The sequence below is a fragment of the Pristiophorus japonicus genome, chromosome 19 (genome assembly GCF_044704955.1).
Source record: "Pristiophorus japonicus isolate sPriJap1 chromosome 19, sPriJap1.hap1, whole genome shotgun sequence".
Classification (NCBI taxonomy): Eukaryota; Metazoa; Chordata; class Chondrichthyes; family Pristiophoridae; genus Pristiophorus; species Pristiophorus japonicus.
In genome coordinates this window covers 93,760,277-93,774,413 of record NC_091995.1, presented here as the reverse complement: position 1 = coordinate 93,774,413, position 14,137 = coordinate 93,760,277, and the positions used below count along the sequence as shown (strand labels likewise).

Genomic DNA, 14,137 nt, shown 5'->3' with positions numbered 1-14,137 from the left:
ACTCAGCCAGATCTTGCACATTCCAACATTTTGTCTGCAGAACCTGCAATCTCAGTGGCCACTTCGCTGGAATGTGTAGAAAACCTGCAACCAGACTGATATATGAGACAGAGGGACCAGAAGAGGGTTCTGTGAGGCAGGATGACCTTTGGGGCAAATCGATGGACGCCGAGGTTCAGCGGGCCCATGTGGCGAATATTCACAGTTTATACACCAAAACGCCACCAATGATGATGAGGGTTTTGTTGAACGGCATCCAAGTACGCATGGAGCTGGACACTGGGGCCAGCCAGTCATTCATGGGCGTTCAGTAATTCGAGAAGCTATGGCCACGCAAAGCCAGTAGACCCAAATTAGAATGTATTGAGACACAATTACACCAAGGAAATCATTCCGGTGCTAGGCAGTGCAATGATGGCTGTCACACACAATGGGCTAGTGAACCGGCTGCCACTCTGGATTGTCCCGGGCAATGGTCCCGCACTGTTGGGGAGGAGCTGGTTAGCCAAGATGAACTGGAAATGGGAGGATGTTCACGCAATGTCCTCGGTGGAGCGAAGTTCGTGCTCACAAGTCCTACAACAATTCGAGTCACTATTTCAACCGGGCGTCGGGACTTTCAAAGGCACTAAAGTAGTAATACACATCACTCCGGACGCCAGGCCAGTGCACCATAAAGCCAGAGCAGTGCCGTATGTGATGCGGGAAAAAACTGAGAGCGAATTAGACCGGCTGTTGCGAGAGGGCATCATCTCGCCTGTTGAATTCAGCGACTGGGCGAGCCCCATCGTTCCCGTTCTAAAAGCGGATGGCTCTGTCAGGATCTGTGGCCACCATCAATCGGGTGTCCCTACAAGACCAATACCCGGTCTCAAGAGCGGAGGATCTTTTCGCCACACTGGCAGGCGGCAAGCTGTTCACCAAGTTGGACCTCACTTCAGCCTATATGACCCAGGAACTGGCCGACGAATCCAAACTACTGACCACCACCACCACGCACAAGGGACTGTTTGCGTATAACAAGTGCCCGTTTGGCATTCGATCAGCGGCCGCGATTTTTCAATGTAACATGGAAAGCCTGCTTAAATCCATTCCTGGAATGATCGTATTCCAGGACGACATCCTCATCACGGGCCGAGATACCGAGGAACACCTCCACAACCTGGAGGAGATGCTACGCCAACTGGACTGGGTAGGCCTGCGACTCAAGAAGTCTAAATGTGTGTTTTTAGCTCCTGAGGTTGAGTTTCTGAGTAGGAGGGTTGCTGCAGATGGGATTCGGCCCACCGAATCCAAAACAGAGGCGATTCGACGAGCACCCAGGCCCTGCAACATATCAGAGCTGCGTTCATTCCTGGGACCGTTGAACTATTTCGGGAACTTTTGCCGAACTTGAGCACGTTGTTGGAGCCACTACACGTGCTCTTGCTTAAGTGTTGCGATTGGTTTTGGGGGGACTGTCAGGAATGGGCTTTTGATTGGGCGCGAAACGTACTTTGTTGAAACAAGTTGTTGACCCTGTACAACCCCTGTAAACGTTTGGTTCTGACATGTGATGCATCGTCCTATGGGGTTGGGTGCGTGTTGCAGCAGGGTAATGCTGAGGGTCAGCTACAACCTGTGGCTTATGCCTCCAGGTCGCGCTCTCAAGCAGAACGGGGATATGGGATGGTCGAGAAGGAAGCGCTTGCATGTGTCTATGGTGTAAAAAAAATGCATCAGTACCTCTTTGGTAGGATGTTTGAATTAGAGACGGACCACAAACCACTCACATCCCTGTTGTCAGACAGCAAGGCTGTCAATGCCAACGCATCAGCTCGCATACAGCGGTGGGCCCTCAAGCTAGCTGCTTATGACTACTCCATCTGACACCGGCCCGGCACTGAAAACTGCGCTGACACACTCAGCAGGCACCCACTGGCCACCACCGAGGAGGCAGCTGAGCAAAGTGTTGAGATGGTCATGGCTGTCGATGCCTTTGACAGTGCAGGCTCCCCCATCACAGTCCGCCAGATCAAAATCTGGACAAACAGAGATCCTCTCCTATCCTTAATTAAGAAATGTGTCCTGACTGGGGATTGGGCGCCCGCACACGGAGCATGCCCTGAGGAGGTCAGACTGTTCCACAGGCGGATGGATGAGCTCTCCATCCAAGGCGACTGCCTACTATGGGGCAGCCGGGTAGTCATGCCCCAGAAGGGCAGGGAGGCATTCATCAGGGAACTCCACAGCGAGCACCCAGGCATTGTGATGATGAAAGCCATTGCCCGGTCACACGTTTGGTGGCTTGGAATTGATTCAGACCTGGAACACTGTGTTCGCAGGTGCACGACCTGTGCCCAGCTGGGTAATGCCCCCAGGGAGGCCCCGCTCACCTCGTGGCCCTGGCCCCAAGCCATTCACGTTGACTACGCGGGCCCGTTCATGGGGAAGATGTTCCTCATTGTAGTAGATGCGTACTCAAAATGGATCGAGTGCATCATCCTGAATTCATGCACGTCATCCACCACCGTGGAAAGCCTACGTGCAATCTTTGCAACCCATGGCTTGCCGGACATCCTGGTTAGTGACAATGGCCCGTGTTTCATGAGCTATGAATTCCGGGAGTTTATGTCAGGCAATGGCATCAACCACGTCAGGACTGCACCATTCAAGCCGGCCTCCAATGGCCAGGCGGAACTGGCAGTCCAAATCATTAAGCAAGGTATGCTCAGGATTCAAGGACCCTCCCTAAAATGCTGCCTATCGTGTCTCCTGCTGGCCTATAGATCTCGCCCGCACTCGCTCACGGGAGTCCCGCCCGCAGAGCTACTCATGAAACGGACACTCAAAACTCGGTTGTCCCTCATCCACCCAGTCCTGACCAACACAGTTGAGGGCAAGCGCAAGTCACAAAACGAGTACCATGACCGAAATTCAAGGGGGAGATGTATAGAAATAAATTATCCTGTATTCGTCCTCAATCACGTCATGGGGCCCAAATGGCTTGAGGGTACTATAATTGGCAAAGAGGGGAATAGGATCATCGTGGTAAAACTCGAACAATGGCCAGATATGCCGTAAGCATCTGGACCAAGTAAAAAAAAGGTTCAGCATGGACACGGAGGAACCTGAAGAAGACCATGAGATGGAGCTCACACTACCGCCAGTGAACGAGCAACAAAAGCAACCAGAAGAGTGCACAGTCCCTGCGGTCAGCCCGGACAGGCCGGAATCACCACAGGTGACAGACACTCACGGCAGTGTCCAACAACCAGAGCCCCAACTGCGGCACTCCACGAGGGAGCGTAGATCACCTGAAAGACTGAACCTATGATCCCAGTAAGACTTTGGGGGGGGGGGGGAGGAGGGGGGGAAGGTGATGTCATGTTTGTAACTACAATGTAACACCACTGTATTACTGTATACACTCAACTTAGATGCACACCTTGACCACAGGGGGTGAACTTGTGGGAGACACTCCTTACCTGATCACACAGGTATATAAAGGGAGGTCCCACGCAAGGTCATCACTTCTGGAGTCCTGTAATAAAGAGTTAAGGTCACAGAGTGGCCTTGTCCCTGGAATGCTCGTGTGGTTTCATGCTGTAGAGTAAGGACTTTACAGTGTCCGTGCCGGCCGACAAAGAGCCACCCAGCCTAATCCCACTTTCCAGCTCTTGGTCCGTAGCCCTGTAGGTTACGGCACTTCAGGTGCACATCCAAGTACTTTTTAAATGTGGTGAGGGTTTCTGCCTCTACCACCCTTTCAGGCAGTGAGTTCCAGACCCCCACCACCCTCTGGGTGAAGAAATTTCCCCTCAAATCCCCTCTAAACTTCCCCCCAATTACTTTAAACCTATGCCACCTGGTTGTTGATCCCTCTGTTAAGGGAAGTAGATCCTTCCTATCCACTCTATCTAGGCCCCTCATAAATTTATAAACCTTAATAAGATCTCCTCTGTTTCAAAGAAAACAACCCTAGTCTATCCAATCTTTCCTCATCGCTAAAATTCTCCAGTCCAGGCAACATCCTCGTAAATCTCCTCTACCCTCTCTAGTGCAATCACATATTCTCTAGAGTTTAGAAGAATGAGAGGGGATCTCATTGAAACATACACAATTCTTACAGGGCTTGACAGGGTAGATGCAGGGAGAGTGTTTCCCCCGGGCTGGGGAGTCTAGAACCAGGGGTCACAGTCTCAGGATAAGGGGTCGGCCATTTAGGACTGAGATGAGGGGAAATTTCTTCACTCAGAGGGTGGTGAATCTTTGGAATTCTCTGCTCCAGAGGGCTGTGGAGGCTCAGTCTTTGAGTATATTCAAGGCTGAGATCGATAGATTTTTGGATATTAAGGGAATCAACAGATATAGGGATCGGGCGGGAAAGTGGGGTTGAGTTCAATGATCAGCTGTGATCTCATTGAATGGCGGAGCAGGCTCGAGGGGCCGAATGGTCGACTCCTGCTACTATATCTTATGTTCTTATGTTCACACGTCCCTGGTCAGCAGGAAGTGAGTCTAAAAGCAGTTATGCCTGTATTTTTATATTTCAAATCAACATTTGCAATATTGTTGAAGAATGGATCTAACCATTGTAAATCCAGCATTGCCACCACATGATGCTGGGAACTGAAAGAGAACTGGTTCATTGCTCAAGGTTATGTGGCGGCCACCAAAACTGTTACGGTCACTCTGGGTGAAACTTGGAGCATTTTCCCGGCCGAATGCCATGCATCCTATAGACCATCAGAGAAGGCTGAGGCCAAAGAGTAAATTCCCTACACAAACTGCTGATGACAGGGAGGGTTGCCAATTCCAGTTGGGCCCTATGCTGGGAGATTTCATCACAAGACTTGCTGCTTACAACCGACCCGAACGCTCGCACCCGCCACTGGCTGCCCGATACGTCAATAATGGTGGCTGAAATACCCACAATCCTCCTTGCGCTCCAGAAACAGCTCTATCCAACATGTGGTTTTACCTGAGGGCGCATGCCCCCAGCCTCCCATTTGTAGTCTAGGTGCGTTGTCTAGGCTGGAGCGAAACAGGAGGCGGAAATATTCCTGTGTAAGGGGTATGCAGTGTCAGCTGTGGCTCAGTGGGCAGCACTCTCTCGCCCCTAGAGCTGGAAGGTCGCGGGTTCAAGTCCTAACTCCAGAGACTTGATAACAAAAATCTAGGCTGACACTCGCAGTGCGGTACTGAGGGAGCGCCGCACTGTCGGAGGGGCAGTACTGAGGGAGCGCCGCACTGTCGGAGGGGCAGTACTGAGGGAGCGCCGCACTGTCGGAGGGGCACTACCGAGGAAGCGCTGCACTGTCGGAGAGGCAGTGCTGAGGGAGCGCCGCACTGTCGGAGGGGCAGTACTGAGGGAGCACCGCACTGTCGGAGGGGCAGTACTGAGGAAGCGCTGCACTGTCGGAGGGGCAGTGCTGAGGGAGCGCCGCACTGTCGGAGGGGCAGTACTGAGGGAGTGCCGCACTATCCGAGGGGCTGTACTGAGGGAGCGGCAAACTGTTGGAGGGGCTGTACTGAGGGAGTGCCGCACTGTTGGAGGGGCAGTACTGAGTGAGCGCTGTACTGTTAGAGGGGCAGTACTGAAGGAGAGCTGCACTGTCGGAGGGGCAGTACTGAGTGAGCGCTGTACTGTCGGAGGGGCAGTACTGAGGGAGAGCCGCACTGTCGGAGGGGCAGTACTGAGTGAGCGCTGTACTGTCGGAGGGGCAGTACTGAGGGAGAGCTGCACTGTCGGAGGGGCAGTACTGAGTGAGCGCTGTACTGTCGGAGGGGCAGTTCTGAGGGAGAGCCGCACTGTCGGAGTGGCAGTACTGAGGGAGCACTGCACTGTCGGAGGTGCGGTCCTTCGGATGAATCGTTAAACCCAGGCCTCGTCTGCTCTCTCAGGTGGATGTAAAAGATGCCATGGCACTATGTCAAAGAAGTGCAGGGGAGTTATCCCCGGTGTCCTGGGGCCAATATTTATCCAAAGCAACAACAAGAACAGCATTTAAATAGCGCCTTTAACGTAGTGAAATGCCCCAAGGCACTTCACAGGAGTATTATATGACAAAAATTTGATAACTTCACCTCAATCCCTCAACCAACATCACTAAAAACAGATTATCTGGTCATTGTCACATTGCTGTGTGTGGGAGCTTGCTGTGCGCAAATTGGCTGGCGCGTTTCCCACATTACAACAGTGACCGCACTTCAAAAAAAAAAATGCTTCATTGGCTGTAAAGCGCTTTTGGACGTCCGGCGGTCGTGAAAGGCGCTATAGAAATGCAAGTCTCTTTTTTTCTGTGACTTTCTTCCCGGGGGAACCAATCCTTTTAATTCCGAGAAAGCTGCGGGACAATCCGGGAGGGTTGTTTAACCGTAATAACGGCCCCGCGAGGCAGAAAGAGAAAGTTATACAATAGAAGCTCGGAAGATAAAATAACCTACTGAAGAAAAACAATTGTTAAGTTATTTCGGGTAGGATGCAGCCCAGTGAGCGAGGACAAAATGGCCGACAATTAGTCTCTCCGCTCACAACTGGCCAGGGGGACTGGGCCAAAAGCAGAATTTGGTAAAAAAAAAAATTATAAAGCAGATTAAAACAAAAAGAATCAGTAGTTGGAGCTGCTTGGAGGAGGGGGGAGGAGAGAGCCTGCGATGAACAGTAAACCTTGGGAGATTGCTGAAGTAATTTCTCCTCTCACCTTTTTACTAACGAATCCATTGGGAAAAACCGTGAGCGCTGTCACATTCAGAGAGAGGGTGAGGAGGTGAGTGATTATTACTGCGGTTTAGAACATGGTTGCTCGTTACCAGCGGCAACAGTGGACGGCGGTGAAATGCAGAGCTACCCTCATCATTCTAACAACTGCGCCCCCGCCCTTTGTTGCAAATGATAAGGCCTGGCATAGAGTGTCCCAGCAACTCGGAGGCAGCTTGGAAGCGAACAGTCTCTCTATGGGGAAGGATTGATGTCAGACTTACTGAGCTACCGAGGCAGCTGTGTGAACATTCAGTCATTAACCCAAGGGGGGAGGCATACAGGGACACTGTCATTCCCACTGTGTGCCCGTGTTAATCCATTTTCTTCACACTGTGGGCCGCGTCAGTTCATACAATCACAGACATTTACAGCGCGGAAGGAGGCCATTTCGGCCCATCGTGTCCGTGCCGGCCGACAAAGAGCTATCCAGCCTAATCCCACTTTCCAGCTCTCGGTCCGTAGCCCTGTAGGTTACGGCACTTCAAGGGCACATCCAAGTACTTTTAAAATGTGGTGAGGGTTTCTGCCTCTACCACCCTTTCAGGCAGTGAGTTCCAGACCCCCACCACCCTCTGGTTGAAGAAATTTCCCCTCAAATCCCCTCTAAACCTCCTACCAATTACTTTAAATCTATGCCCCCTGGTTGTTGACCCCTTCTGCTAAGGGAAATAGGTCCTTCCTATCCACTCTATCCACCCCCCTCATAATTTTATACATCTCAATAAGGTCTCCCCTCAGCCTCCTCTGTGCCAAAGAAAACAACCCCAGCCTATCCCATCTTTCCTGATAGCTAAAATTCTCCAGTCCTGGCAACATCCTCATAAATCCCCTCTGTACCCTCTCTAATACAATCACATCCTTCCGGTAATGTGGTGACCAGAACTGCTCGCAGTACTCCAGTACTCTAACTGGCGTTTTATACAGTTCAAGCATAACCTCCCTGCTCTTGTATCCTACAGTTCTCCCACCCGGGTGTTACTGACTCCATTTCATTTCGTAGAGTTTGGTGATGTAAGTCTTTCCAGCCAACTTTCTGCATCACTGACCTTAACCCTGCTCCTTCTCTCCATCACTGTAGCATCAGCCATGGCTCTGAGACCAGGGAGGGAGGTCCTGAGGGAGGGAGGGAGGGTGTCAGTGGGAAGATGTGTGTGTGTGTGTGTGTGTCCTAGGCCTATGCAGCAGAGCCTGGTCTCCAGTCATCTTGGATCCCCTTGCACATTGTACCAAGACCTTGCTCCGTCAAGCCCGTGTGGTAGCCATTGTGCAACGGCCACCCCACGTTAAAAGAATTGACGCACAGGCATCTTCGGGACCACTCCAGGGACTTGAGCATAAAAATCTAGGCTGACACTCTCAGTGCAGTGCTGAGGGAGTGCTGCACTGTCGGAGGGGTAATACTGAGGGAGCGCTGCACTGACGGAGGGGCAGTACTGAGGGAGGACCGCACTGTCGGAGGGGCAGTGCTGAGGAAACGCTGCACTGTCGGAGGGGGCAGTGCTGAGGGAGCGCTGCACTGTCGGAGGGACAGTACTGAGGGAGCGCTGCACTGTTGGAGGGGCAGTGCTGAAGGAGCGCCGCACTGTCGGAGGGACAGTGCTGAAGGAGCGCCGCACTGTCGGAGGGACAGTGCTGAGGAAACGCTGCACTGTCGGAGGGGCAGTACTGCGGGAGCGCTGCACTGTCGGATGGACAGTACTGAGGGAGTGCCGCACTGTCGGTAGAGGCAGTGCTGAAGGAGCGCCGCACTGTCGGAGGGGCAGTACTGAGGGAGCGCTGCACTGTCGGTAGAGGCAGTGCTGAAGGAGGGCTGCACTGTCGGAGGGACAGTACTGAGGGAGGGCTGCACTGTCGGAGGGGCAGTAATGAGGGAGTTCTGTACTGTCGGAGGTGTCGTCTTTCAGATGAGACATTAAACCAAGGCCCCGTCTGCTCTCTCAGATGGATGTAAAATATCCCGCAACACTATTTCGAAGACGAGCAGGGGAGTTATCCCTGGTGACCTGGTCAATGTTGATCTCTCAATCAACATCACTGAAATAGATTATTTATGAGGATGTTACCTGGACTGGAGAATTTTAGCGATGAGGAAAGATTGGATAGGCTGGGGTTGTTTTCTTTGGAACAGAGGAGGCTGAGGGGAGACATAATTGAGTCATATGAAATGATGAGGGGTATAGATAGAGTGGCTAGAAATGACCTGTTTCCCTTAGCAAAGCGGTCAACAACCAGGGGCCACAGCTTTAAAGTAATTGGGGGGAGGTTTAGAGGGGATTTGAGGGGAAATTTCTTCACCCAGAGGGTGGTGGGGGTCTGGAACTCACTGCCTGAAAGGGTGGTAGAGGCAGAAACCCTCACCACATTTAAAAAGTACCTGGATGTACACTTGAAGTGCCGTAACCTACAGGGCTACGGACCGAGAGCTGGAAAGTGGGATTAGGCTGGGTCGGCCGGCATGGACACGATGGGCGAAATGGCCTCCTTCCGTGCTGTAAATTTCTATGATTCTATGGTCATTATCACAGAGCTGTATGAGGGAGCTTGCTGTGTGCAAATTGGCTGCTGGGTTTCCTACATTTTTAAAAAAGCACTTCATTGGCTGTAAAGCACTTTGGGGCGTCCGGTGGTTGTGAAAGGCGCTATATAAATGTATTTCTTTCATTTCATCAGACTCGGTAAATGCAGTTCAGCAGAGTCCTGCGCCAATGACTGTATCTCAGCTCGATAGACAGTGACCGTGAGTTACATAGGGCAGAGATGGTTGAGAGGAGATTTGGTCGAGGTGTTCAAAATCAGGAAGGGATCTTGATAAGAGTAAATAAGGAGAAATTGTTTCCAGTGGCAGAAGGGTTGGTAACCAGAGGACACAGATGTAGGCGTCGCTGGCAAGGCCGGCATTTATTACCCATTCCTAATTGTCCGTTGAGAAGGTGGTGGTGTGCTGCCATCTTGAACCGCTGTAGTCCGTGTTTGTGTGTGGTGATACTTCTGTGCAGTGGCTTGGTACAACTCAGAGGGCAGTTAAGAGACAACCGCATTGCTGTGGGTCTGGAGTCACATATCGGACAGATGGGTAAGGGCGGCAGATTTCCCTCTCTAAAGAACATTAGTGACCCAGATGGGGTTTGAACGACAGTGCAGTAGATTAATGGTCACCATTACTGATACTAACTTTTTATAAATTCCCCAGCTGCCGTGGTGGGATTTGAACACAAGTCTCCAAATCATTAATCCACGCCTCCGGATTACTCCGGTGCCATAACCACTATGCTACTATTCTCCGGTTCATGAGGAAATATTTATCTGTACAGCGAGTTGCTGTGATCGGGAACGCTGCCTGAAAGGGCGGTGGGAGCAGATTCAAAAGTAACTTTCAAACGGGGAATTGAATAAATACCTTAAAAGGAAAAAATTTGCCGAGCTGTTGGGAAACAACAGGGGGGGGGGGGCAAGGAGATTAATGGGATCGCTCTTTCAAAGAGCCGGCACAGGCACGATGGGCCGAATGGCCTCCTTCTGTGGAAGGATATCCTTATTAGGCGGGAAATTGTGTTAGGGAAATTGATGGGATTGAAGGCCAATAAATCCCCGGGGCTGATAGTCTGCATCCCAGAGTACTTAAGGAAGTGGCCCTAGAAATAGTGGATGCATTGGTGATCATTTTCCAACAGTCTATTGACTCTGGATCAGTTCCTATGTACTGGAGGGTAGCTAATGTAACACCACTTTTTAAAAAGGGAGGGAGAGAGAAAACGGGTAATTATAGACTGGTTAACCTGACATCAGTAGTGGGGAAAATGTTGGAATCAATCATTAAGGATGAAATAGCAGCGCATTTGGAAAGCAGTGACAGGATCGGTCCAAGTCAGCATGGATTTATGAAAGGGAAATCATGCTTGACGAATCTTCTGGAATTTTTTGAGGATGTAACTAGCAGAGTGGACAAGGGAGAACCAGTGGATGTGGTGTATTTGGACTTTCAAAAGGCTTTTGACAAGGTCCCGCACAAGAGATTGGTGTGCAAAGTCAAAGTGCATGGTATTGGGGGTAATGTACTGACATGGATAGAGAACTGGTTGGCAGACAGGAAGCAGAGAGTCGGGATAAACGGGTCCTTTTCAGAATGGCAGGCAGTGACTAGTGGAGTGCCACAGGGCTCAGTGCTGGGACCTCAGCTCTTTACAATATACATTAACGATTTAGATGAAGGAATTGAGTGTAATATCTCCAAGTTTGCAGATGACACCAAACTGGGTGGTGGTGTGAGCTGTGAGGAGGACACTAAGGGACTGCAGGGTGACTTGGACAGGTTAGGTGAGTGGGCAAATGCAAATGTAGATAAATGTGAGGTTATCCATTTTGGGGGCAAAAACATGAAGGCGGAATATTATCTGAATGGTGGCAGATTAGGAAAAGGGGAGGTGCAACGTGACCTGGGTGTCATGGTTCATCAGTCATTGAAAGTTGGCATGCAGGTACAGCAGGCGGTGAAGAAGGCAAATGGTATGTTGGTCTTCATAGCTAGGGAATTTGAGTATAGGAGCAGGGAGGTCTTACTGCAGTTGTACAGGGCCTTGGTGGGGCCACACCTGGAATATTGTGTTCAGTTTTGGTCTCCTAGTCTGAGGAAGGACATCCTTGCTATTAAGGGAGTGCAGCGAAGGTTCACCAGACTGATTCCAGGGATGGCTGGACTGTCATATGAGGAGAGACTGGATCAACTGGGCCTTTATTCACTGGAGTTTAGAAGAATGAGAGGGGATCTCATAGAAACGTATAAGATTCTGACTGGACTGGACAGGTTAGATGTGGGAAGAATGTTCCCGATGTTGGTGAAGTCCAGAACCAGGGAACATAGTCTTAGGATAAGAGGTAAGCCATTTAGGACCGAGATGAGGAGAAACTTCTTCAGTCAGAGAGTTGTTAACCTGTAGAATTCCCTGCCGCAGAGAATTGTTGATGCCAGTTCATTGGATATATTCAAGAGGGAGTTATAAATGGCCCTTACGGCTAATGGGATCAAGGGGTATGGAGAGAAAGCAGGAAAGGGGTACTGAGGGAATGATCAGCCACGATCTTATTGAATGGTGGTGCAGGCTCGAAGGGCCAAATGGCCTACTCCTGCACCTATTTTCTGTGTTGTAAGATTCGATGACTTTAGACCTGAGCGGTGGCCATAAAGGGGACAGACCAGGCGAGCGATCAAAAATTGTGAGTGTGCTCCTGATCCCAGATAACCTATGAGCATCACCACCGAAGGTTAGCCATAATTCACACTATGGCGTGAACCCTAGCCCTACAAATTCGGATGAGACGTCTTTCGGGCAAGACGTTATACCGAGGCCTTCGTCTGCTCGCTCAGGTGGATGTAAAAGATCCCATGGCACTATTGCGAAGAAGAGCAGGGGGGGTTATCCCTGGTGTCCTGGGGCCAATATTTATCCCTCAATCAACATCACTAAAAACAGATTATCTGGGTCATTACCGCATTGCTGTTTGTGGGAGCTTGCTGTGCGGAAATTGGCTGCGTGTTTGCTACATTACAACAGTGGCCACACCTCAAAAGAGTACTTCATTGGCTGTAAGCACTTTGGACCACAGGTGGTCCTGAAAGGCGCTATAGAAATGCAAGTCTGTTTTTTTATAAATTGTCAGGTCAGCCATGATCTCATTGAATGGCGGAGCAGGCTCGAGGGGCCAATGGCCGACTCCTGTTCCTATTTCTTACGTTATCCTGAGGTCTAAGTGTTGACGGTTTGGCTTTTTGTTTTAAACTTCTCTCTTCTTTTTTCTGCAGTATGTGGCATTCGCATCTCTCTTCTTCATCTTGATATCCATCACCACCTTTTGCCTTGAAACCCATGAAGCATTTAACCACGTGGTGAACCGAACCGAGACCGTGATCACGGGCAACGTCACCAACGTGGTGGAAGATTTGGAGATCGAGACCGAGGCCTTCCTCACCTACGTGGAGGGGATGTGCGTCATCTGGTTCACCTTTGAGTTCCTCATGCGCATCCTCTTCTGCCCCGACAAGAAGGAGTTCATCAAGAACAGCCTCAACATCATTGACTTTGTGGCCATCCTCCCTTTTTACCTGGAGGTGGGCCTGAGCGGACTCTCCTCCAAGGCCGCCAAGGACGTCCTGGGCTTCCTGCGCGTGGTGCGCTTTGTCCGGATCCTCCGCATCTTCAAGCTCACCCGCCACTTCATCGGGCTGAGGGTCCTGGGCCACACGCTGAGGGCCAGCACCAACGAGTTCCTCCTGCTGATCATCTTCCTGGCCCTCGGCGTCCTGATCTTCGCCACCATGATCTACTACGCCGAGAGGATAGGGGCCGACCCGGGAGACATCACGGGCAGCCAGCACACCAGCTTCAAGAACATCCCCATTGGCTTCTGGTGGGCGGTGGTCACCATGACGACCCTGGGCTACGGGGACATGTACCCAGAGACTTGGTCTGGGATGTTGGTGGGGGCTCTCTGTGCTTTGGCCGGCGTGCTGACCATTGCCATGCCTGTCCCCGTGATTGTCAATAACTTTGGCATGTACTATTCCTTAGCAATGGCCAAGCAAAAGTTACCAAAGAAGAAGAACAAACATATTCCCCGAGCACCGCAGCCAGGCTCTCCCAACTACTGCAAGCCCGACACCAAGTCCCCCCAGAGGAGTGCCCAAGGTGATTCCTGCCCTCTCGCTCAAGAGGAGATCATCGAAATAAACAGGGCAGGTAAGGCTCCTTTTGTGGACCAAGAGCTTAAGCTCAACTGGGAATACTAGGGTTGGACTTCGAGAGGGGCTTGACAGGGTAGATACTGAGAGGATTTCCTCCTGGGGCAATATAGAACTAGTTTCAGAATAAGACGGAGATGAGGAGGAATTTCTTCTCTCAGAGAGTTGTAAATCTGTGGAATTCTCTACCCCAGAGAGCTGTGGAGGCTGGGTCATTGGATATATTCAAGGTGGAGATAGACAGATTTTTGAACGATAAGGGAGTCGAGGGTTATGGGGAGCGGGCGGGGAAGTGGAGTTGAGGCCAAGATCAGATCAGCCATGATCTTATTGAATGGCGGAGCAGGCTCGAGGGGCCGAATGGCCCACTCCTGCTCCTATTTCTTATATTCATATACATATCAGGAAAGGATGAACAGGCTGGGTCTCTTTTCGCTTGAAAAAAGAAGGCTGAGGGGTGACCTAATACAGGTCTTTAAAATTACGAAAGGTTTTGATAGAGTGGATACAGAGAGAGTGCTTCCACTTGTGGGGAAGAGCGAAACTAGAGGCCATCAATATAAGATAGTCACCAAGAAATCCAATTGGGAATTCAGGAGAAACTTCTTTACCCAGAGAGCGGTGAGAATGTGGACCTCGCTGCCACAGGGAGGGGTTGA

The 14,137-nt window shown here is 50.9% G+C and overlaps 1 protein-coding gene across 7 annotated transcripts in view; it reads left to right on the top strand.

Moving 5' to 3' along the window:
* The window catches only part of LOC139230064 (voltage-gated potassium channel KCNC1-like), an 88,874-nt gene that overhangs the window by 39,318 nt on the left and 35,419 nt on the right, over positions 1 to 14,137 (top strand). For 5 of the 7 annotated variants that reach the window (XM_070861851.1, XM_070861845.1, XM_070861848.1 and 2 more), the window contains exon 2: positions 12,543 to 13,476. In XM_070861851.1, coding sequence (XP_070717952.1) covers positions 12,543 to 13,476 — 934 coding nt within the window. Of the gene's footprint in view, positions 1 to 12,542; positions 13,491 to 14,137 lie in introns of all 7 variants that reach the window. The other 2 variants (XM_070861849.1, XM_070861850.1) reach the window with 2 other exon arrangements.